This window comes from Cavia porcellus, unplaced genomic scaffold (genome assembly GCF_034190915.1).
Source record: "Cavia porcellus strain 051 isolate PalLab524CR breed Dunkin Hartley unplaced genomic scaffold, mCavPor4.1 scaffold_15, whole genome shotgun sequence".
NCBI lineage: Eukaryota > Metazoa > Chordata > Mammalia > Rodentia > Caviidae > Cavia > Cavia porcellus.
In genome coordinates, this window is record NW_026947498.1 from 71,428,254 (window position 1) to 71,454,374 (window position 26,121).

General features: G+C 47.1%; 1 protein-coding gene across 5 annotated transcripts in view; it reads right to left on the minus strand.

Annotated features, from left to right (window-relative positions):
- Nucleotides 1–26,121, minus strand: part of Slc12a8 (solute carrier family 12 member 8) — a 120,692-nt gene that overhangs the window by 14,329 nt on the left and 80,242 nt on the right. For all 5 annotated transcript variants that reach the window (XM_063225117.1, XM_063225116.1, XM_063225115.1 and 2 more), the window contains 4 exons: nucleotides 25,501–25,588; nucleotides 23,706–23,793; nucleotides 16,077–16,223; nucleotides 11,657–12,296 (listed from right to left, as the gene is read on the minus strand). In XM_063225117.1, the coding sequence (XP_063081187.1) occupies nucleotides 11,657–12,296; nucleotides 16,077–16,223; nucleotides 23,706–23,793; nucleotides 25,501–25,588 (963 nt within the window). The remainder of the gene's footprint in view (nucleotides 1–11,656; nucleotides 12,297–16,076; nucleotides 16,224–23,705; nucleotides 23,794–25,500; nucleotides 25,589–26,121) is intronic.

Genomic DNA, 26,121 nt, shown 5'->3' on the forward strand with positions numbered 1-26,121 from the left:
TTCCCTTGTTAATAGACTTCCAAACTGACCATGGCTCCCCGCTTATCTCTATCCAATCCATTTCTCACAAAGCCAGTGATCAGAAAGCCTGAATCCGATGACAATGCAGCCCTAGCTAGAACAGTCAGTGGTCACAGTGGATCCCCCACAGCACTGCACCCACTTTCTTTGCTTGACTCCTCTCCCACCTCTCTACTCTGGCTCACAACTGTCCAATCATTGCTGGCATCTGCTGTTTGGGGTTTGCCAGCTCACTCCCACTGGTACCTTCAGGCGAGCCGTGTCGTCCACTTAGAGCTCCTCCTCCACTTTCTCTCCTGGGCTCACGCTTTGCACGATTCAGGTCTCTGCTGAAGTATTCTACTCCCAGCACTATCTTTTCTGATAAACGTACCTGAAACTGTTTACTCCTGCCCACTCTGCTCTCTCGCTCTCTTTTCAACCCGCTGCCCACTTTATGACTCTTCATAATAGCTAGCACTTGTTGACCTTACAGTATAGATTTGCTTGTTTGTTAGGGATCTTCCCATGCTAGAATGTGAGCCTGGTAACAGCAAAAATCTTTGTCTATTCGGCATGTTCCTCCCACAACAGAACATGCCTGGAACGTCCATGCGCTGTCCGTGTGGTTGAATGAATGAGCCACTCCACCCCCAAAGAGATCTTCACCCTCTGCATCATGTGCTTCCAACCATCACACTTAGTTTTTTATGCATCCATACCTGGAGGGGCAAATACCAACTTTTATATCTCTAAATGCCAACTCGAGGTATTTGGATGTTTATACATAAGAACTTGATAAAGTTTCCTTACTAATTATGGATTAAAATAAAGACTGCCAAGACTTATGATTGCTTGAATGGTGTTTCTATCACATTTTTTTAAAAAAAGGAATTCTGTTATGATTGTTGTTAATTAAACTGCATAGTTTAAATTTAATTTTAAATTAGAGACTTAACAAAATGCAGTTGTCCCCTTAGTTATTTTATTTTTTGGTACTGAAGCTTGAATGCAACACAGGGTGGGCAAGTGAGTTGTACCTCCAGCCTCCACTTCATATCTTTTCAGAATAAATAAACACATACTTGTAAATAGCACAAACAAACTGAAGATGTGTATTGCTAGAGTCTATGCAGACTCATGTTTAAAGCCCATGTGGAATTTTATAATGTTACTACTATAATTTATTCAACCACTTTCCAAATCTGAGACTATGTTATTTCTAACTTGTCATTAGCACAAACAACACCATGACTATCATGTGCATATTTTGCAGCTTGTTTGGTTTTGGGTTTTTTCTTGGTATACAATTGCTCCCAAGGAGATTTACTGAATTGGGACAATTATATAATTTTATATTTATTGTTAGTCTTGGCAGATCAGTGTCAAAAAAGGCTGAAAAATGGGGCTTCTAGCTACAGCAATGCAAAGAAGTCAGTAATTCATCCACTCCCCAAATAATCCTAAAACTAGACAAAACAGGGGAAGAAAATTTAAAAAAAAAACAGCCACATTAGGGCTCCAGAAATTTCCCAAACCGAGATGACAAGTTAGAAGGGTTTGTCTCTACTGCTGAAGCTCAGGGTTCAAACACTGACAGGCTGTGGCCTTCCTGCCCACACAGCTCTGTCCTTGCCCCAGTCCCTACTGCCAAGAACTAGTTAGAAAACAGCAGCTTTCTGCCCAGAGAAAGCAAAAGACTTGACACAGGAACAGAGAGCTGGTTCTCTGAGTCAGATGTGGTGGACACAGTAAACAAAAATAAATGGGCATAGCTTCTCGTTCTTTTGGGAAAGATCAAGTGTTGTATCGGTTCTTATCAGAAAAATGCATGGACAAAATTCTCAGCCTTGCCAGACGGAGGGTGCAGACTCAGCTAGAGTGAGCAGGAAGAGGGAGATCACGGAGATGGGAGAGCTGAAGACAGGCCTCCCAGGGGTGACCCGAAGACATACCTGGGACTGGGGAGGCTGGAGCGGACTGCACCTGAGAATCAGCTGCAGCTCTGGGCGTGCTCCCAGCCTGCACGTGAGCACACCACAGAGACAGAAGCCTCATGGACTGTAGGGGTGCGTGGGCATGGCTAAAAAACTAGACTAAAACACTAAAACTGAGAATGAAAGCCCGCTAAGACATCAGCAGCACCTCCCACAGGAGAGACACATTGCACGGTTCAAATTCAGGCAACTGCTAAAACAAGCAAATGAAACCAACGTACGAAAACTCAGACATATACCTCAGAATCAAGAGCTGCTGCTACATGTGACCTACACTATCCAGTTTTCAACCTGAAATTACAAGACACGTAAAGAAACAAGAAGCTGTGATCCATGCTCAGAGAAAACAGCTCAAAAGAAACTAACTTTGATATGCCTATGTGGTATATTTAACAGACAAAGCATTATAAATGTGTTGGAAGAACTAAAGAAAAATACAGTGTCAAGCACTAAAGGAAAATAACATGACAATGAATTTAAAAACAGACGATATGGGGGCCAGGGGTTTTGCTCAGCGGTGTAAATGCCTGCTTGGCAAACACGAGGTTCAATCCCTGGCACCAAAACAAAAGCAAAACAAAAAACCAGACAGTATAAATAGGGAAATATGAAGTATAAATGGAATCAAAGGTGAAGAAATATGAACTATATAAAAAAAAGGAGAACTATACAGGTAAAAATCAGCATAGGCCTGGTATAGAGTAGCTCATGCCCGTAAGCCCAGCTCTTGGGAGGCAGAGGCAGGAAAATCACAAGTTTGAGTGGAGGTGAGGCTGCGTAGTGAGACTTTGTCTCAGAACAAGCAAATAAAACCTCCAAAACAAGCAAATAAAAAAAAAAAAAACCCATAACAGAGATGAAAAATTTTGCTACTTGGGCTCAACAGCAGGTTGGGCATGAATCAGTGAATTTGAAGACAGATCGATAGAAATTATCCAAAGTGAAGAACAGAGGGGAGGAGGTGGGAAGAAAGAAACAGCCTCAGAGACACAGAGGACGACGTCAGACATGCGAACAGATGCACACGGGCGTCCCGAGAAGCCGGAGGGAAAGGGAAGAAAAACTATGAGGAAATAACGGCCCAAACTTCCCAGCGCTGATGAAAAAGTTTAGTGGATACATCTGGGAAGAATGAACCAGCTGTTACTTCCAGCAACATATACATGCACCTGGTTATCATGGCCTACTATTTTTATGAAGTTTTGGATAATTTAATAGATACGCAATGATATCTCAAAGGTAGTTTAATTTGTATTTACTTCCCAGCTCATACTAGATACTCAGAGCAAGTAGCATGTACTTTGTACAGTGGTTAAGAGTCAGGCAGACCTGGGTTCAAATTCTGACTGACCAAGTGTCTGGCTTCTTTAAGCCTTAATAAGTTTTAAAATCTGCAAAAATCAAGTGACCATGTGTAATTCTGGGTTTAAGGATGAAATAATCATATTAAGAGATAACCTGAGCACCAGTCCCACACAACCTGCTCAGCAAACAATGGCTATTTGTAGCTACTAATAATATTTAACACTTAAGAATAAAAATTAGTGGGCTGGGAGTTTAGCTCAGCGGCACAAGGTTGTGAGTTCAACCCCTGGTACAAAAACAAACAAACAAACAAACAAATAAATAAAAATAAAAGTTAGTTTGTTGAATGAACATGTGTGAGCCTGGGCACTGATTTTTTCAGATATGAACTGTGTATTCATCTCTCCTGATGTCTTTTTAGAAGACTCCGGATTTGACCTTCCTGATTGCTGAAATACTTTGCTTTGGAAGGTATACTTTTATCAGTTGTGTTTGTCAGAATAATTGTTTCCTCCTGTGACACTGTGTTGTGCAAATGCTTTTTATTTCTGTTTAATCAGTTCCGTTTTGTCTTTGATGATTTGCAAGGATAGCAGTATCTCTCTTGCACAGCTGTTATAAATAAGGAATTCTTGTGTATGTAAGGTTTAAAGTACAGTCCCAAGTTAATTTTTAATCTATCCACTCTCAAGAATATTTATTCAATTATGATTTGGTTTTTATCATTTGATGACATCTGGCTTGTCAAAAAGTAGGGCCTTGGAATAGTTTAACTCTTTCCAGCCTACTTCATCGACCCAAGTTTTCACCTTTTTGGCCTTATCTATTCAGCTGCTCATCACTTTAACAAAGCTTCACGGCAAGTTTGCTGAATTCTGCATACTGGGTGCATTCAGAGGCAAGAAGGCAGGATTTGGGACCACAGGAGGCTCATAGTCAAGAGGAAAGGATAAAACTGACACTTACTGTCTATGTGATCAGCACATGAATAGGGCGCCAGATAAATACAAAAGCAAATGTAACAGAAATGTGTGACACACTGTGAAAATACCTGATACGACTCATCTGAATCAAATGCTACAGCTTCACCGGGGAGCTCGGGGCTGCCGCTGCGAGGAGCAGGTGACGCCAGCCTCACTTCCAAGACCACTTCATTCATTCACTGGTTACCACTGCAGGCCAGCCGCAGGCCTCTCCTGGACACTCACTGAGAACACAGAGGAGGCGCCGAGCAGGCACAGACCCACGCACAAAAAGCAGAGAGGAAGAGAAACGGCTGAGGAGAGGGTGAGGTACTGGGTGACGGCAAAGCAGACTGGAGGATGGCATCAGGCTGACAGCTGGCAGCAGCCTCCCCACCTAGACCTAGCACAGCTCGGGGCAGGAAGGAGCATGGCCACGAGCCAGCCACGCCAGGCGCTGGTGCCGGGTCTCACAGGCTCCGTACAGGACCCCCCTCTGCCAGCAGCCAAACTGCAGCCCCGCCTCTCACTTAGTCCCTGCCCCAGCCTTCTGCAGAGATCCGGCCAGAGATGCCCAGGCGCGCCTCCAGGCACAGCAAAGAGCGGGGGAATCAGGGGTCCAGCCCCTAAGCGAAGGGACCCCCTACACCCTTCTCTCAGCCTGCTCCCAGCCATCTGTGTGATTGCTCCCAGGCAAGGGATTCAAGGCCTCTGGCGGAAGAAGAGCCACAGAGAAAACCTAGAACCCTCCCCTGGGGCTGGCCAGTGAAGGGGCCAGCACACTCCCAATCGTGCTACAATCAGTGTCCACGCAGCAGGCCCTGCCCATCTACACAGCTTTTAACACTACTGGTCCCTCCCGTGGGATCTGTGTGGAAACTCCTCTGAGGACCCCACAGATACTGCACCCCAGAGAGCTCAAGTCACCTGCACAGAATGCTGTGGTGTTGGCACATAACCAACACGCTCCCTCCCACGTATCAACCACCTCCGGATTACCCACAGCGCCCAACACTATACGAATGCTACAGAGCTGCTCGTCAAACTGTATGGGAAAAGGAGTCACCTGTAAGGGGGGATGCATGTAGGAGAGACACAAACATCACAGGCCTCGGGACACTGTAGGCATCGGCAGCGGTGTAGCTTTTAAAACAATTGTTTTCTCTTGTTTGAATCCACAGAAGTAGAACCCATGAGGGCAAAGGGCTGAAAGCACTTTAAGCATGAAAAGAAGTCAAAAGATCAACAGACACGTTAGTGTCGGCCTCTGAGATGAAGGAGAAGCAGGGGAGGGGAGGACAAGGGTAAGTCAGAGGGCGAAGGCTCCAGAAAAGCGGGACCGATGACAGGAGCAGTAGGGGAGTGACAGTGTCTGGAGCTCAGAGGACCAGTGAATAGGATGGGATGGAAAAGGGTCAGATGCAGCCACATCCTGTTCCAACCAAGAGTTCCTAGAAATTAAAAAGAGGGTTATTGTGGCATAGATGCACAGTTACTAACCTCTCTCTCCCCCTTTTCTTTAAGGAATAAGACAAAAACACCAAATACACTTGGGAATTAGCAATATGACTAGGCATAAAAAAACAAAGAACAGAAAACAAAACAAAGCCCCCTCTCTCGCAGCTTGCTGCAATCACAGTGAAACACAGCGCATGCACAGCAGGACCTTTGAGGAAGGCGTCCCCGCACGAGTCCATCTGTAGGTCTGCTCTCTGCGCTTCTCTCTCCGTCCTTGTTCCCATTGCCTGGACCAGGCCAGTGGTGGCTCCAGCAGCCACGTTTCAGACTGCAACACGGAGTGCAAGGGTGGGGGGCTGGGAAGACAGAGTGTGCCCGAGTGGCCAGGCTGCAGGGTGGCCACGACAGTCCTGGGCGGCCCGCGGCAGGCTCCCCCGAGCGAGGGGGCTTCAGGCCACTCGTGTTTTGTGGTTTTGTTATTTTCCATCAAATCTAATTGTGACAGACAGCAACCAACAACAAAAAAATCCCTTCTAATGAAATTCACGATATCTTCCAGAAAGGAGAACAAAATGAAAAATAAATGGGTAACAGGAGAGATAAAAGAAAAGGAAATTAGAGAACCTCGAAAGATAAAAATAGGGATATTAGAGAAAGGGCATGAATTTGGTGAATAAGCAAGAACAGTAACAAAGACAAACAAAACAAAACATGACAAATTCCAGATTGGGCCAGGCTGTGTCTGCACCACGGCCCTGGGATGGGCGGAAGGTAGCTGATTCCTGTATCACTTGGGAGACCCTCACCCTGGGATAGAGGGCAGCTCAGGTCACTAAACATGCAAGAAAGCTGGCGGTGTACTATCTGAAAACTAAGCAAGTTGGGAATAAGGAAAAGAAAAATACAAATAATATCAAATGATGGAGGATAAGGAGAGAGATCCCCAAAAGATATAAAGTTCTTGCTCTTGGGGAACCAGAGACATTAAGGGGTCAATACTAGTGAATAAACAGAACAAAGGGTGATGATACTCCATGAACAGTGCTGCAGGATCTCAACCTCCTATAAGAGAAGCAAGGCTAGCATGTACCCGAGGTCAACAAATACAGCAGGCCTAAAGGACACGAGAGGGGCAGGGAATACAGCTCAGCGGCACAGAGCCTGCTTGGTAAGGCTGAGGTCCCGAGTTCCATCCCATATATATATATATGCAATGTCTGCAGAAAAGTGTGAATCCTAAAGGCCTCCGGGAGGAATGAGAGGATCAGGGCAGCATTCAGAGGCTGCAAGGGGGAGGGAGCAGCTCTGTGAATTTCTCTACAGTAAAAAGTGAGCCAGCAAAAGCTGCTCCCAAAAATCACAGCGAAAATTATTTTCAACTTGAGGGCTTATACCCAACCAATGTGCAAGTCGAGCATTTTGAGGCCAGCAACCTTCAGACCTTTAAGGGCCCAGAAGATGTATTTCTTATTCATCCCTGCTTAAGAAGATGCTGCCGTGTGTACTTCAGCAAAAGGGAACAGTGAAACAGGAACCAAGACGGAAGAGGCGCGCTCAGCCAGAATCTGCCTCCGGCCGACTTAACCAAGAGATTTAGCCAACAGATTTTAGACCCTGTTGGTATGAATGAAAAATGACGCAGTTGCTATAGAAAACAGTGCAGCACTTCTTCAAAAAAGCTAAATTCAGAATTATCATAGGGCTCAGCAGTTCACTCCTGGTTATACACACACCACGCACACACTGAAGCCAGATGTCAAACGTTTATATTCATAGCAGCCTTGTTCACAGGACCCAGAGGTGGACACACCCTGCTGAATGGGCAAGCAGAATGTGATGTAGTCACATAACAGAGTACTACTCAGCCTTAAAAAAGGAAAGAGATTTTGTTCATGGTTCCAGTAGGGGAGAGAAAGAGAAGGAGCAAGGAGCAGGGCATCTGGGGGGAGGAGGGGCCTGCCTTAGCTGCTGCCACGGCCACCACCACCTGCCTCTGTGCTCCTGGCCTGGGGAGAGTAGGTGTGAGTCCTGAGTGTGAGCTGGCAGCAGGGAGGTGATGGCAGATACAGATAAATTCAGCATGGACAGCGTTATCCAACAGCTGCTGAAAGTGAGAGGGTCCAAGCCAGTTGGACCAGGCCTGAGCCTGTCCGTTCAGAAAGCTTCAGGTTATAGAAACAATACTGTTCTATAGGAGTGACCGATTATGCTTTCTTTGGCCTACACTCTATTCCGTGGTGAAGTTGAGGCTTATAAGTCCGCACAAAGGAACTCAGCTTGCAGTCCATCAGTTTATACAGGACTCACAGTATTTATGACTTTTTAAAATTAAGATCTGTTTTTAAAAAATCTGTTTAAACAGATGACTGTGTACAGTGCCAGGTGGTGAAAATGAATCAGACTTATTAAATGACAACCTTGTTAAATCTTCTGTGTCATTCATCAGCACAGTACACACAGGAAAACTGGTGATGGCACAGTGAATGGATTTTAGTGTATAAACTGCTCTGGAAACCACAAAAAAAAAAGAAAAAAAGGAAAGAGATCTTAAACTGGGCATGCTAGTGCATGCCTATATCCCAGCACTCAGGAAGGCTGGGGCAGGAAGATTATGAATTTGAACCTATCATGGGCAACTTAGTGATTTAGTGAGCCCCTGTCTCAAAATAAATAAAAGCTTGGTGATATATCTTAGTATGAAGGCCCTGGGTTAACTCCCCAGTACAAAAGAAATAAAAGGGCCCAAACCCTCCTGTGCCCCGAGGTGAACTCTGGAAGGGGCTGGTGGTAGGGCTTATTGCTGCCTTGGGGCTGAGGAGACAGGAGCCTGGGGTGCGGCCTGGAGGGGCACATTCCCTCCTTGGCTCCTCCCTTCTCCCTGCTTCCTGTGGCCCGAGGGGAGCACCTTCTCCTCCTCCAGACCCCTCAGCCCACCACCAGCTGTGCGCACCAGCTGATTGCAGACTGAAACATGGGCCAGAAACGAACCTTTCTCCTTTTAGTTGCAGATATTTTAGTCGGTATTTTGTCTTAGTGATGTGAAGAGTGACTAAAATACTTACAGTAATCAAAAGCACAGAGACAGAAAGTAGACTCGTGGTCGCCAGGGGCTGGCGAGTAGGGAGCTAGTGCTTAATGGAAACAGTTTCAGTTTTAATGAATGGAGTGGACAGATGGATGGTGGCGATGGTTGTACAACATTATAAATATATTTAAAGACACTGCACTGTACATTTGAAGTGGCTGAGAGGGTAACATATCCTGAGTGTTTTTACTGCAATGCAATAAAAGGTTATTGGGCCTCTGAGAATAGCCGGGAAGGCTGGGGGGCAGGTCTCTGACGCTGGGGCAACACCGACATGTCACGTCACCTGGTCTGTTGGGGACAACACTGAGAGTGCCGCTGATTCGGAAGTCCTGGACTCTGGAGCAATCCTACATCATGCTTCCAGAAAGTTCCTCAAAGACCTCATGTCTTCAGGTTTCCTGCTCCTGACTCCAGCCTAAGGAGGGATCCTCTGATCATAGAGCCTTGGCCTTGTGGCTGGACTCTGGCAACTGGAGAGGCCAGGAAACCGATCATGATGGTTCTTGTTCCTAGGATGTGATGCACAAGTACGGTAAAGAGAGGAAATCTACGACACCCACTTCACAGCAGGTCTCCGGAAGAGACCAGTCGTCCAGGCTGGGGGCCACAGGACACATGGAAACAAAAGAAATGGCCATGATAGATTTCTGAAGAGCCGGAGTAATTGGAAACAACATGGAGAAGCATTTGATGTATCTGCCAGAATATTTAAATAAACATGGTGATAGAAAACTAAGGAAATAAAAAACCAAGACAATTACTACTTTCAGGAAACAGAAAAGTTGGGCAAAAAAAGAAGTGTGATCCTACTGCAACATGCGGCTCAGAACGAAGCAATATGAATATTAGCTCTAGATTTAACTTTAAAAAACTGTGGTATGACTATGCTGGGGACATTATATGAAATACCAGAATGTTGAATCTTCACAGAAATCTTAAGAAGTCTAAAGACAATGCCACAAACTCGCATATCAAAATGTAGCAAAACAAATATATTATTTAGTAATGGAAAGGTTAACAGAAAAGGCAACTTTTTGGTTGAGGTGCAAAGTTTTTGATCTGGGAATGGAGCTGAGAGCATTGAAGGATAAAATGGGTGAAAAAGTAGAAACTACTATTTCTGATAACATTATTTTTAGTATCACTTGACTCATTAAACTGTACACCTATTACTTGGATAAAAATAAATTTGAACGTGTTTTGAAATTTTGTTACTTTTTTCTTTTTATTCTTGAAAAAATGGATTTGGGAAAAATTTTTAAATTAATTTAATAAATAAACAAATTTGAGAGGAACATGATGGTACAAGCCTGTAATCCCAGCACTCAGGAGGCTGAGGCAGGAGGACTGCTGCAAGTTCTTAAGACCAGCCTGGGTTACAAAGTGAGCTTGAGGCCAGCCTGAATTGCATAGCAATACTCTATCTCAAAAAGACAAAACTAAATTTAAATTTTAACATTGCTCCTACCATTAAAAACTTCCTACCAACGCAGTGATAAAGAAGGCACTACAGGTGTGGGGGGAAGACAAGGCATTTGTATCTAGACACCTCCTTTTATGTCCTTTACCTCTTGCTCTGCACACTCACAACAGGAGACACCTGTCTATACCAATCTTTTTTTTTTTTTTACATTTTTTCTTATCTTTTTTTATCAGTACTGGGGATTGAACTCACAACCACCTGCTTACAAGGCAGGTGCTTATGTCGCTGAGCTAAAGCCCCAGTCTATACCAATCTTAAGAGAAGGCATAAAGTAGAGGTAAATGCATGGGCTTCAAATGTAAGAAGAGCTAGGGACGACATCTAGCCATAAAAACAAGCCACTGGAGACTTCTCTGTGGTCTCACTGGGCCTTAAGGTCTTCATTTTTAACACACAAAATGTTGGTTTCTAGTATACGACTACATGAAGAACAGATGTATGAGCTTTGTGTCCCTATAGCAAACATCTAAGACAAGCAACTTATATAGATAGAGGCTTTATTGAAGCTCATCGTTTCCAGGGTTCCAGTCCATCAGGCATTGGGCCCCTTGCTTTGTGCCTGCAGATAGGCAACGCAACCCGGCCAGAGCACACGGTGGAGCAAAACCTACTTTTATCAGGTGCCAAGAGGAAGAAAGAGCAAAGCAGGTGCCAGGATTCCTTAGTCCCCTCCAAGAGAAAGTCTCCAATGGCCTAAAGACCCCGTTAGACCTCTACCCTCAGGGGTCGCCACCTCCCAATGGCACCACGTTGAGGACCCAGCCTTGCCCACAGAGGTCTTTTGAGGACATTCCAGATGGACGCTGTAACGAGATCGAAAGCGTCTGGGGTTCAGCAGGTCCTCAAAAAGTGCGAGTTTTTTCTCTTGGGCTCCTCACGTCCTCTCTCTATATCTCTGTTCTTATAGGTTTGAACACAGGAAAGAAAAGTTGTGTTCTTTGCCTACCTTCTCCCCATCCTGTCTTGCCTGGTTTGAGGAATCCACCTTCTACAGACTAATTATATTAAGTCCTCCCCGGGCAGTTTATGTCAACATATTTCCACTTCTCATGGAAGAAAAAATTGGTCTTATTTACCTCAGCACTGTGCCTCAGCTTATTTTTGAGTGAAAGAAATTGATATTCAGTTACTAACTTTGGCTCCCAGCTCTTACACACAGGAGTAGATGAAAATTTCTGTTTAAAAATCGACTACAGTATCTATAACATAGTCAAATTCTAAATAATTCAGCAAGTGTACAAATACAACATTTTGGAATAAATATCAAAGTTACCAAGGATTGTGAGACCTGGTTGGGACAGCTGGGTAGGAGAGGTAACCGGTGGTCTCTCAAAGGAGGCCTCAGTGTAACTACAGAACTCACCTTCTCCGCTCACCCTGTGGTGGCCCCCGAGCTCGGGGACAAGTTCTCTGTGTGCCACTTCAGGCCAAGTATCCTCACTCCTGGAGGTCCACTTGTCCTGGTAGCCCTCCCCTTCCCAGGAGGCAGTGGGCAACACCTCAGGCCCCTCAGAAGGCAAAGAATTAGGGGAGTTGAGGTCCAAGAGGAAGCTATCCTGTAGGGCTTGCTTGGTGGCCTTCCTGCACTTTCTCTTCTGATTCTCTGAGATTCTGTCACCTTCTCCTGGTCTTGGGTGGCCACTGTCAAGCTTCCTGGTGAGCTGGAGGAGCTGATCCATGTCCTTGGTGAATTCCAGCAGAGTACCTTCAGAGAAGCTTTGGGCAGTGCCCTCAGAGCCGTAGCTAGGAGCCTTGTCTAAGAGCAGGTGCTCTGAGCAATGGCCAGCTTGCGAGTCCTCCCTCAGCACTGGTTCAGGCACTTGGGGAACGGCGCAGGGAACCATGGACAAGGAGAAGTAGGAGTAGTCCACCGCGACATAGGTCAGCATGAAGCTGATGGTGACGATGGGCGCCAAGATGTTCACTTGCCCCACGAGAACAAAAGCCATGGTCACCACGCTGGTCAGGCAGATGGCTGCTACAGGGGTTTTGTTTGGTCCTTTCTGTAGAAATAAAAATAACATCCAGACTATGAAATTACTGATGGAAAGTCTCAGAATTTACATAGAAATCAGACTCACAATGGCTCAGCCACTTTTTCCCCATGTGACCGCTCCTCTGTAAACTCGGGAAGATAATATTCAACTCATGGGGTCATCGTGAGCCCATAGCTAACGCCTGTCAAATGCTAACGCAGTGGCCACGCACAGTGTGGTGCTGACACACGGCCAGGGTTATGTTAGTAACTACTCACACAGGGCACTACTGAAGAATGTCTGGCATCTAATATTTTCTCGTTTTGATTAGTAAAGTTTAACACCACCCTTGGAAATCAGAGAGGCAAAGCTGATTTTTTCCATGGAGTGGCAGATTGTGGAAGACACGGTAGTTACCAGTGGCTGACCGGTAAATTCTGATAGTGATCACACACATATGTACAGCTCACAAGTACACTCCTTACATACACTGCTATCAGCAAAGGAAGGCTTGGTGACCTTCGAGTGGACAGGAAGGGGGAAAATGTGCTACTTCCACCCCTGGAAACTGCTCATCAGACACCGGAACACTTCTCGGGAAGAAAGGCACATTCATTTTTCAGTGCTCCTCCTTGAGAGCCGTCCGCACCAGCTTCTGACCTGCCTCCCCACACTACTGCTCCCTCTGAGTTCCCTGGCTGCTTCCTTTGTGTCTCTGAAAGCCGCATTGAAAGCAGCCTGGGCTCCCTGCTCAGATCCACCCTCTTCTCTCTGTACCACTCCACAGATGACCTCACACAAGCTCGTGGCTTTCAGTGCCAGCTTTATGCTAACAACACCTAAACTGAAGTCTCCAGCTGAAAACACTCCTCTGAAATCCAGGTTTAAATCTCCAACTGAGTGTGCCCTCACCAAAAGACACCAAAACAGAAAGCAAGCCGAAGAACGGGAAAACCTAATTCAACACTATAACTGACAAAAAATATCTAGAATATGCAAAACATTTCAACAAAAACTGGAAAAAAAAACCCTAAGCAAAATGAGCAAAAGATTTAAACAGGTAGTTAACAGAGGAATACTCACCAAACATATAAAAAGATGTCCAACCTTATCAGTAGTTGGAGAAGTGCAAATTATTAATATTATTATTATTGTTATCATTATTATTATTATTTGGTACGAGACAGAACTCATGACTTTGGCTTACCAGGCAAGCTCTTGAGCCAAAAAGCTAAATCCCAGCCCAAGAAATGCAAATTAAAAACACAGTGAGACACCAGGTGGGTACCCATCAGATTGGCAAGAACTTAAAAGTCCAATAATATCAGGTATTGGCAAAAATATAGAGCAATAGGAGCAATTGTTGGTGGCTAATAGGAGCACAAGTCAGTATAATTACTTTGAAAAAGAGTGTTATGTACTAAAAACTAATCACTTTGCAAATGAGCAGCTCCATCAGGGAATTCAGAGTGCAGGAGGTCCACATTCTCAGGAATTCCACTGTCCTCTCTGTGATTCCTCCAAATAGTAAACAAGCCGCTGTTATCAGCAACTATGAGGCTTTCATAGACATAATGACGAGTGAAAGAATCAGCCACAAAAGAAGGGATATGTGTGTGTGTGTGTAAATATATATACATGTATGTGAGCCAGAGCATCCTTAGTGCAAAAATCCTTTATCTGAAAAGTTCCAAAGTCTAAAACTTTTGAGTGCTGAAATGATACCATGACATGCAAAATTTCACATAATGAAACTTTGTTTCATGCATAAAATTACAAAAAATATTTTGTAAAGTTACCTTCTGATTACACATATAATAAGGCTTATAATGAAACACAAATGAATTTTGGGTTTACCTGGCTTCCATCCCCAATACTTCAATATGTATATTAAAGAATATCTCAAAGTCAAAACAAAAACAAACCAAATTCAAAAGACTTCTGATTCCAGCCTTCCAGATAAGAGATGCTTAGTGTGTATTTAAAACTTGGAAGCAGGTGTTTTGTTTAAAAATGCACATATAGGAAGTGAGTTGCAAACTACGGTCCCCGGGCCCAAACCAGCACTGCCTGTTACTGTGTGCCATGAGCTAGGAAGGACTTTACATATTCAAATATGTAGGGGAAAACAGGGAAGAGTAATATTTTGTAGCACTGAGGATTACATGTAACTCGAATCTGCATCCACGTAAGAAGTAGATATTGTCTGGGCCCCTTCCGAGAGCTACAGCAGTAGACCTGAGCGGTGGTGACTGCAGTGCGCTGCAAGGCCTTACTGCGTGCTATCTGACAATTTCCAAAAAGTCTGCAGACTCCCGAAAACAGCCATAAAGAAAGCAAGGATGCCAGGAGCGATGGCACATGCTTGTGATCCTAGTACTCTGGGAAACTGAGGCAGGAAGATTGCAAGTGTGAGGCTAATGTGTGCAACTCGCTGTCTTAGCGAGACTGTCTCAAAATAAAAAGTAGCTCAGTGTGAAGGCCCTGGGTGGGTCCAATCCCCAGTAGTACAAAAAAGGTGAAGAAAATGTTATGGCAGAAGCTGGCCATGGTAGGGAGAAGGCTCTGAACAAGGAGACGGTGGCGTCTGCAAGGGGCCTCACAGAGACGCCAGCGGTGTGCGCTTTGTAGATACCACTGAAGCTGCTACTGACGGCTTTCACCCTTTCCGTGCATTGATATAACTCAAAAAAATTTTTGAATTTTATTCTCTTTCTTCAGTAATAAAGAAAATGAACCGATGAAATGTTACTCTATATACAGCTTTGGGGAGAAAATGTTCCAAAGTTAAAAGATACAACCAACGAGGAGAGATATTTGTAATATTTATCACAGAGCTAACCTTCCTAACAAAGAGAGCATCTAGTAATTGAAAAGAAAATGACCAATTAATCACACACACGCATGCACACACACACACACACACACACACACACACACACACACGAAGAAAAGAAAAGAAAAGAAAAGAAAAGAAGCTATTCCTCTTTAACCAAAGCTTCCCTCGTGAGAGAGGAATGCAGATCTCAGAACCTTAAGGTGCCATTGCTCATTCTACGATTGCAGAAAAATTCACAGCTGACAAGGAGCTTTGGACCTACGGCTGGCTAACGCTGGGTTTGCTGCCTAGGGCAAAACTGCAAGTGGGTTCCACATGCCCCGTGCCTCATATTCACAATTACAAGCCATGCCAGCAACCTGCTAACCCAAGCATGTCCCATCCTCCTTTGCTGGCGTGATGCTGAGGGAGCCCACATGTGAGTCCAGAATTCTCCACCGCTCAGACTCCTCCCTGAAAGACAGCCGACCTACCCCCACCTCAGAGCCCATCTCATCCACCCCCTGGGTCACATCAGGGAGGTTCCACACCCGTATCCAGAATCTCACCCTGCCATGGCCTCACATATGCAAGGCAAGTCCTCTGCCCCAAGCTATAGCCCCAGACCTTTGACTTTGCTTCTAATGGAGAAGGATCATAATTTTGTTGCTGTTGAAAGTCCGAGATGCTGCTACAACTGGTTAGCCATGTCAGCGCCGAGGAGCTGGATGGCTGTGACATTTAAGATAGTTTATCTGATAAGCCCCAGCCTAAGCCAGGCAGAGGACAGGACTGAGGGAGGTGACCTCTGTTTGTCTCTTCCCAGAGCACTTTGCCAGAGGCACACATCAGGAAGACACAAGAAATTTTTTGACCAATAGTTGTATTATCAGAAAAACCTGTTTGGAAAGAAAAAAGAAAAGAAGGAGACAGAGAGAAAAAAGAAAGAGAGAAATAAAAAGAGAGAGAAAGATGAAGAGGTCACTTACCCCTTTCCCCAGGCAGGCAAGTGCAGGGATCACCTTCTCCTGGGCAATGCACTGCAGGATCCGGGGAGCCCCGTAGAGTCCCCCCATGCAGGAGGCCAGGGAGGAGATGTACAAGCCCAAGAGGAACAGGAAGCCCACCAGGGACACCTGCGTGAGAGAGAAGCTTCATCATCACTGTGGGTTGGATACTGAATGTCCCCCGTCTATATGCTAAGTGCTTAGTCCTTGGGGTGGTGATATGGGGCGGCAATGAGATGTGGGAGGTGGGAGGGGAGGTTTCGGGTCACGGGATGAGCCCTCAGAGGGGAGTGTGGATCTCAGTGGCTCTCTCCTTTCCCTCCCTCTCTTCTTCTCTCCTCCTCTCCCTCTCTGTCTCTCTCTTTCCCTGGCCACAAGGTGAGTAGATTTACTCTGCTATGTGCTCTTCACCACTGTCATTTGCTGTCCCTATTAGAGGTACAAAGTAATCCCACAGATCATAGAATGGAACCTCTAAAACCATACGCCAAAACAAACCTTTCTTGTTTATAAGTTAATAGTCTCAGATGTTTGTTATAGGGACTGAAAACTAACATAGCCATTCAATCCCAGATTTGTGTCTGCCTCTTTCTACTCCCTGGCACTCATGGACCAACACTGCCTAAGTCTCTGCCACACTCTCTGGAGTCAGCCTCAGCTAGCTTTCCCAGTCCCAGCCCCACAGCACTTGATTCCACTAGTTGAGGTTAGTCCATCACCTTGGATGGGCTGTGCAGTGGCTCTCAAATAGAGCTGACATCAGACTCATGAACAGGGTTCAACAAAACAAGATTTCCCACCCTTAGAGTCTGGTATTAAGGGGAGACCTGAGGATATGGATTTTTAACAGGTGCCCAAGTGCCGCTGCCACCAATGGGTTGGGAGTCACGCTGTGAGAACCCTTGGCCAATGACACAGCCAGTTGGCCTTCTGCCTCTGAGCAACCCCTCTCTGGACCATTCTTCTGCCAGCATGACTTCTGTAGACTCAAATCCATCCTCAGAATGGTTCTCACTGGCCTGACAAGTGATTCTGAGCACGCAATGATGGGCCAGCATGATTTCTTTGCCTGGAATCTTACTGTCCACATTCCCTTTTTTACTTAGTGTGTATTAAACTCCCAAGTGGACATCAAGTCTCTGCACAATCCTCACCTCCTCCAAGAGACCCCTCAACAGCTCTGGGTACTCTTCAGTGCTCCATAGCACCTCAACATGACGTAGGGACAGTACCTGTGTCTTGTCTCCTCTGCCCAGTCACAGGCTTCGTTTAGGCAGGTCTCCTGTCTGGTTCAGTCTTGTGTCCCTGGTGCCCAACACAGGTCCATAAACGATGGACAACCGGATGGATGGATGACACCCATGACCAGATTGGCCATGGGCACCAAGAGATATAGCACAGTTGGTGCCTTTGCTGTCAGCTTGCAAAAGATGAGCAATGTTTTTCAGGCAGTGGTGGCCCAGGCTGAGTGAGGAGCCCGCCAACAGCCACAGGAAGCCTCTGTTCTCTGGGTCCTTGTGGGGTTCTCTCCCTTATACCTTACTTGAGGCACAGTACACAGAACTGTTGGTCCCAAGGACTCATTTTTCCAACTACCACAGGTAGGTTAGACGCAGTTTTTACGTGTGTCACTGACACACACTTTCTGCACGCCCCATATTTACTTCCTTCCTCTTGCAGTGAACCGGATCCATGTCATCAAGTCACACCGGCCCCGCGCTAGCCCTGCTTCCTGCCTCAGAAACTGCCACAAAATAATTTCATGAATGCAGCATCAGCTGGGGTTCTGGGTTGAAGAGAAACACTTAAAAAATATAATGGTGGGACACTACAGAGTCACAGAATCACCAGGAGGCTAAAATATGTGACTTGGAAAGGGACAGGACTCAAGCCTAGGGACTCCCAGACTCCTCACCAGGGGACAGTCAGCCTGGGCTCCGCCAGCACCCCTGTAACCTTGAAGATGAGTTCCTGCCTCTCTGTAATTTTGCCACATTCAGCGCATTTTGGGCATCTGATGGCCTAGCCTTGGTTCTGTACCCTCCCATGCTGCAAGAGACAGGCAGGAGAGGTTCTGGTTCTTCAGCTTCTGAGTATTAAATCACTCCGTTCAAGGCTGCACACAAGCTGAATAACCCCTGTCAGATGGCCAGAGGGCTGGTGGACACACCAGGGGTCCCCTGCATCACCTCAGCCACATCTCCACGAGCCTCACCGTCTTCCTCCTCCAACACCACAGGTCCCTTGGGTCTGTGCCACCACCCTCCTTCAGTTCTGCATTATTGTTACAAGACATTCGTGTCAGCTGAACATCCTATCACTCTGCGACTCAGATGGCATTTTTGTTATTTCTTTCTCTTGGGAAGTTAATTAGGCTTGTGTCTTATCTTGCCTGTGCAGCAGGAGCTTCTCCCCAGTAGACCTGGGTCACACATGTCCATCCCGAGCCTGCAGCACCCAACAGAGGCAGGTAAACAGCACGCAGAGCTGAACGAATGAAGCCATGTGGTGTAAATGGTCCGTGCCCTCAAGCTTTCTCTTACAGAACTACCAGATAAACTGATTCCATGAGTTTCCCCTCACCCATCTGGAGGTTTGATCATTCATCTGGAGTCCATGTTTCTGCCTCCTCTGCCAAGTGCATCCTAGGTTGATTGGTTTAAAAAAAACTCTACGATGATATTTTACCAAAAGCAATTTAAATTTTAATTCCTCTCTGACTGTACTTAAGAATCATCCCAGAGGTGTTAAATTTATTAGTACTGAGTGGGACACAGATGTTGATTTTAAAAAAACCCTCTGGGTAGTTCTAATGTGCAACCCGTGGAGAACCACTGGGTAGGGTACATCCTATTGATCGAATCTGACCCTCATGGACCACATTAGGAGGGGCAGGCATGGGTTCTCTGCAGAAATCTGACTTCTTCTAGCCCGACAGGCTGCATGGCCATCCCTCCGTGTGGTTGGGGGATTAGTTCTGGGACCCTGCAGACACCAAAATCCACAAGTGCTCAAGCCTCTTTTATAAAATAGCACAACATTCGATTATAAGCTACACACATCCTCCCAGCTATGTTAAACACTCTCTAGATTTCTATATAAACCTTACGCAATGTAAATGCTGTGTAAATAGTTGTTATCTGTGTTGGTTAGGGACTAGTGATGAGGAAATAGTCTGTCCAGCTTCGGTACAGATGCAATTTTTTCCTGAATGTTTTGAATCCACATTTGGTTGGGTAAATGGCTGTGGATCCTGGAAATACAGAGGGATGACTGTATCAGTTTGTGTTTGTTTTTCTTTTCCGCCTGTCTATATCCTTCTGGTGCTGAACTCATCTCAGGCACTCAGTGAGTCTTGCCTCTGGGAATAGATGACACTGATGACTTCATTTGTGGCCACCTTCCACAGACACACCCTGGGGCCACTCCAGAACCCTCAGGGCTGGTGTCAGATGGGGAATTGCCCAAATATAATGACTTGTTTATGTGCAATTTGTCAGTTGTGCTTAAATGAGCTGCTCAGTTACCAGACTTTATATACATACAAAACTATTATTCAGTCAATCTTCTGAAAAGTAAGTGAAATGTTGGCGTACACATCCAGACAAGTTATCAAAACTCTGTTCTGTCTTCATTCCCCTTGAACCTCCCATCTTCCTTTCTATCTGTCACCCATCCATCACCCAGGAAGCGCTTCCTGAGGGTGATTATGTTCCTGGTTTGGGACAGGCATCATGAACACAACAGTAAACCATGCGGCTCTTCTTCCATACCTCAAAAGATTTAGTCATTTTCTCCCTCAGACTGGACTGGAAATTTGCTAAATGTGCAGTAAAAGTGAGCATTGATTTGAACAAATGTGTATCAATAGTTCTTTAAAAAGAAACCTGGATGTGCCTCTGTCAAATACCTGTCTGCATGATCGTGTGAAACATTTTCTTTCCTAAACATGATACAGGTGTGAACGACCTTCATTTCTCTTTTTTCCCTGCAACTACTGATGAGAATTAAGTAAGTATACCTTGCTGGTCTTGCTGGTTTTTCCATCTCCCATTCTGAGCTCCAGCTACTCAGGAACTCCAGCAATTTGCTACCTTCTCCCTTCTCTTGAAGGACGGACTATATTATGGTTTAGGACTAGAATGTCCACCAAGGGCCTCCTGTGTTCAGAGGGAGGGTTTTTGGAAGGTGACTGGATCACTGGGGGCACTGTACTCATCAGTGGACTGATCATAGCTAAATGTGCTGGCAGGGAGGAAGCCCTTGCTGGGAGAGGTGTGTCCCTGGGGCAGGCCTTTAGAGGGTAGGTCTCCCTCCTGGATCTCCACTCTCTGCTTCTGATTGTCACGCGTTGGCAGACTGTCTCCGAGCCAGTCAACCATGGACCGAATTGCCCAAAACATGAGCCACATTAAACCTCTCCTCCTTTAAATTGTGGGTGTCAGGCATTTTGTCCCAGCAATGGCAAAGGTGACTCCTATGGACAGGGTTTTAAATCATCTGCAAGGGACTCATTCTGTGTCCTCTAATTCCTATTCCCCTTGGTGCTCCTGAGGAGTGCCAAGGCCCTCACGAGGCCAGCAGTACTGAGGCAAGGTCTCAGCATCAGGTGAAAGCCCTGTGACGCTCTCCCACATCGTGTTTCCACGAAGGGACGAGTTTCCCGACATCCTGCTTCCTCTGTAGAGTCACCAGCACCTCAGGGCAGTCAAGGTTTAACCTCTTTTCCCACTGGATGACCATTCTCCATGAAGAGGCAGAGGCTGCCCTGCTTCTAAAAGGCCACGTGTGTCCATGCCGTGAGCAGGGGACAGCCCAAGCGGGCTGGTGGCAGGCGCTGAGCAGATGATGGGGAGCCCTCCCAGGCACAAGCCCTGCCCTCGCCCTCCTCCCATGGACGGCTTCTGCCACAGATCCCAGGTCCTCTTGGCGATGGGAAGCTGTGACCAGAACGATTGCAGTTTACTCTGGGGGATTTTCCATTTTTAACAAAAGATACTTTTGAAGTATTTTTCCTACTTAGCTTGTTTTTATTCTGCTAATTAGCATGCCTCAGGGCTCCCAAGGTTCTCAGTTCTTTTGATTTATAATAAACATCCATTTCCTGGACTGCACACCAGTCTATTTCACAGTGTTATTTGATCTATTTATTTCCTACTAATACTGTTCTTTACACAATTCTTTTCTATCTTTTTGGATTAACTATTTTGGATTTTCTATTGGATTAACTATTTGGATTAACTATTTTGGTTTTTTTTTTTTTTTTTTTTTTTTTTGTCTTTTTCGTTTTTATTGGTACCAAGGATCGAACTCACGACTGCCTGCTTGCAAGGCAGGCGCTTATGCCGCTGAGCTAAATCCCCAGCCCCATTGGATTAACTATTTTGGCTTTTCGTATTCAGTTAAACATGGTGGGTTTATGGAGAGAACATGTGTCCTAAAATGCATCTCTCTGGAGAGTATCCCCCTAAGGAGTGTGGGGTATTAAAGTTCAATGACACAAGTGATAAGCCAGGCACCGTTATTTCCTGTTACCTTAGAGCCACTGCAATGTGGGAAGATTGTTAAAAGCGTCCCATTACTGAGACTGACAGCCAGGAACTAAAGAAAATTCCTCTGGGATGGAGATGAGAAGTGAAGAAACTTCTTAGAGACATGGTAGGTTGGGAAGACAGACATTTTGAAATAAAGCAGCTGCTGGACACCCAGAAAGAAATGGACGAGCCGCCAGCTGCAGATCAGGGCAAGGGACCCCTACCAGAGAGCATAGCTGTGGTGGGAAGCACCCAAGGGGAGGAGAGGGATGCTGAGGAGATGCAGGTGAGCTCAGTGAGCTCAGAGGAGATGCAGGAGCAGAGCTCAGTGGGCTGCAGGCTTCCGGGGTGGCGAGGCCTGGCTCAGCAGGGGTAGCCCCTGGCTAAGGGATCACCGACCTGTCTCCCTGTTGGGACCGGAGGCTTTCCCTGTTCTCAGGTCTATTACTAGATGTAGAATTTCCACCCATAGGAATTGTTTTCTTGCATGTGGTCTCTGGGGGATGTTTTTAACCTACAGCCATGTGACTTTTATTGGGGTACAGCCACCTGCCTTGCCATATACCTGCTTGGAGAATCTGTCTCCCACCTGGATCAGCCTGTGATGGGTGAAGGGAGCTCTGGGGAGGGATCCACTACAAAGGAAGCAACTTTAGGAGGCAGAGTTAGCCAGCTTCGCATCACAGACAGACGGCAAGCAGTCCCCCTGGTCAGAAGATCCGTCTCAAATCGGGCATAGTGGCAAATGTCTATAACCCTAGCACTCTGGGAGGCTGAGGCAGGAGGATTGCAAGTTCAATCCCAGCCTTGGCAGCTTAGTAACTTACAAGACTCTGTCTCAAAATAAAAAATAAAAATGGGCTGGAGATGTAGCTCAGTGGCAGAAAGCCCCTTGACTCAAAATACACACACACACACACACACACACACACACACACACACACACACAGAAATATAAAAGATCTTTTTCATGTCTGCTGCTTCCTCAGGCCCTTAATTTCCTAAGGCAGTGAGCTTTCAGCCAGGGCCCCCTGAGGTAAAACTCCAGACTGTCAGTGAGCACAAGTTCCTTTGCTGAAAGCAAACTGTGACCCAGGGGTCTGAGACCTTAGCAGGGGTGTCAGGTCTCCCACTATCTTTTAGAACCTGCATTTACTAAGATCAAGACCCCTCAAAACACATAGCACCCTTACTTGAGGGTCTACATGCGCTGATGCGGAAACCAAAGGCATCTTAGAGAGTCAGTTCTTGCTCTCCTGGCTCAGGTGGCTGCAGACACTGTGGTCCTCCCCCGTGGAGACCATTGAGCTGCTGGCAAAGCCTCCCTCTACCTTGGGAAAGGAAGCGCTCCATCTAAACAGCAGCGGAGCCCTCGGGAGTGAACTGACTGTGCCTCTCAGAAAATGACTGAGGCTCAGGCGCCAGGCGCCAGGTCTCCTCTGGGGATTTAAGAGAAGGCAGGGATTTTGGGGGATTTTCCGAGAAAGTATGGAAACTGCATTCTCATGGTGGCAAACAAATATATCCTTGACGTCGCATGACCTCTGGCCTACCAAGGTGGCTAATAAACAAGAGAAATTTGTTAATCTCCTGGCAGGGTGTGTGCCCTAGAGGCAAAAGTATTGCTGCCAAATCAGCCAGAGTTTTGGAGACTCTCAGGAAAGCCCCGGGTGAGTCCTCCCTGCGTGCCTGAGGGCCTCATCCTGGGCCCTGCTCTGCTCTGCAGCCTCTGGCTTGCTTCTCATAAGCAGAACTTCCTGTTCACAAGAAACGCCCAAGTTCACTGAGCTGGGAACCTGGAGTGACCACATTCTTCTATCGTGGCCCCAACGGTCACCGTGAAGAGATGTCCCCATGATCTAGTCACCTGCATCTGTGTAGGGAGGAACCACGACCTGTTCCCTGGGATCCTGAAGCAGAACCTGCACATTTCCCCCCATCTCTGCCTCCCCAGATCTTCAGTCCAGCTAAGACCCCACGGATCCCCACACAGGACCGCAAGGGGAGGCAGCCCTCTGCCAACAGGCGTGAGCCACTGACCCCAGCAGACGAGGATTCTGACCCTGAAGACACCCACCTTTTCGGCTATGAGGAAGTCGTAGCGCAGGGCCTCTCGGGTGCAGATGGCGCCCAGGAGGAAGGTAAAGATGATGTACAGGAACCACCTGCAAAACCCAAGCACAGAGCAGAGCTTCCACCTGCCCTCTACACCCCCCGAGTCCACCTCTTTCCTTTCCATGGGAACCTGTCTCAAAATGAACCCCAAGCCTGGGCAGCAAGGCTTCCTGCTGGTCCAGGAGGACGGTGCTTGTACTGTTTCTCTCCTGTATGGTTAAGAACCATAAGAACCAGGAAGAAAAAGGGACACCATTACTGTCATTTTCTCTATATTAAAGAAAAAATCTCAAAGGGTCTTGGGGGGTCAAAAATGGGGGTGCCAGCTCTCTCTAATGAGGGCTTGGGCCAGGGTAGACCCACAGTCCCACACCCCAGCCTCCCTAAGCCCAAGAACCTGCCTGGAAGGCTGCTGGTCTGTGGGTCACACATAACAGAGCAGCCTGGCTCTGCCCCAAGATGCCCTGCAGGTGGGCACAGGCCACATGGTCCTGGAGGTCTTTCCACTCCTGCCTGGGCAGCGAGAAGACAGCCAGGCTCCCCCCAGCCCGGGTTCCAGCTGTGACTGAAAACCAGGCGGGGGTCTCAATTCCGCCTTCGTTTCCCACTAACACTCGATTCTATTCCAGTTGCCTTTATTTTTCTCCCAGTGTTGCTGTCTCATTTTGCCCAAATGCCCTGTGCCCTCGTGCCCTGTGCCTGGCTGGTAGCAACAGTGCCATTGCATCAGCTGAGAGCAAACCTGGTGTTTGTGAAATGGGCCTATTACTATTTTTTAAGTCTTACAATTAAAATAACTCAGGCACTTTTAATTTCTCAAGCCGAGGCCGTGTCTATGATCTCACCGCCTAGTCCCATCTACCCAGTGAAGGGCAAAGAAGCTTCCTTCCTCCTCTGGGTACAGAGACAAAAACAAAAGATTCTAGAAGGTCAGAAACAGACCAAGGCCACCCAGCCCAGTAGTGCGGTAGCACAGTGTGAACTGAAGCCCCAGAGGCCTGACAGTTTGGGGGGTTCAGGATAGGGTAGTCTCTGTGCCTTTATGCTCACCGTCACCTACAGTCTTGAGACACACATGGATCACTATCCCCATTTTATAGAAAAGGCAGTGAAAGCTCCGAGAACCAAGTGAATTGGTCAAAGTCACCCAGCCAGTCAGCTGCAGAGCTGGAATGTAAATCCTGATCTCGCTGATTGCAAAACTCTTGTCTATACACTCTCACCAATTGCTCTGGGAAGTCAACCGTTGAAAAAAAACTCCTCAAGTTCAAAATGAGGGTGAAGAAAGGGCAGGGGTAGGGAGGAGGAGGCCAGGAAGAAGGAAAGAAAGGCTTTGGACTGTGAACTGTACTGAAGACTCTCCCCCCTCCCCCTCCCCCTTACCCCCCCTCCCCTCCCCCTTCCCCTCCCCCCTCCCCTCCCCCTTACCCTCCCTCCCCTCCCCCCTCCCCTCCCCTTACCCCCCCTCCCCTCCCCCTTACCCTCCCTCCCCTCCCTCCTCCCCTCCCCTCCCCCCCCTCCCCTGTCCCCTCTTCCTCCTCCTCCTCGGCAGCGTTCCCAGGCGGGAGGTGTGAAAGGGCAGCGTCTGAGCCCACCAGACGGGAATTTTCTAGCCCGCCGCGTGTTAAAAAGCGGATCCCAGTGTAAAGCAGACCAGCCACAGTCAGGGCACTCTCTGAACAAAAGGGCCAGCCCTTTCTTTTGCCTGAGTTTTTTTCTCTCCTGTTTTCCAGCACAGACAGCAGCAGGGAACTTACGAGATGCCCACTGCTGCCAGGGAGCCCAGGGGGATGCTGTCCGAGGGCTCCCGGAGGTCGCCTCCCATGTTGAAGCCTGCCATGACTCCTGAAAGACACCCAGAGGGAAGTGGGGTAAAGCGGGGTGCTCATGAGTCCCTGTCTCCCCCCCCCCACCTTCCCCTCCTCTAGGCCTCTCCTGGAAGCGGCCCCTGCAGCCCTCCCATTTGCAGTCTCCTGGCAACTGAGGAGGCATCCATGTGGCCTTGAAAGGGAGCTTTGTGGGTCAGGTGATGCCTAGGGGGGAAACCCTCCAGCTATGGAGCAGTTGTCACCCCAGCAAAGTGCAAGAGGGCGAGGTGATGGCAAGTCACACAAAGGTCCCCCTGCCTGCTGAGAGCTGCCTTCCCAGTGCGGGCAGTGCCCTAAGTGGCTCCACCTTAGCAGCAGGCATTCAGCCCTCTGCTCAGCAGATGTCCTTGCCTACTGCCCACTAACTACACGAGGAATTCGAGTGTCCTCAGGGTCAGGTGCCATGTCCAGCAGGACCAGACACCTGGTTCAAAGCTCCTGAGCTATCAAAGGGCTCTGGGCAAGCTTCAAAAAATACTCCTGATGCAGCCAATACTGTATCATCTCCAG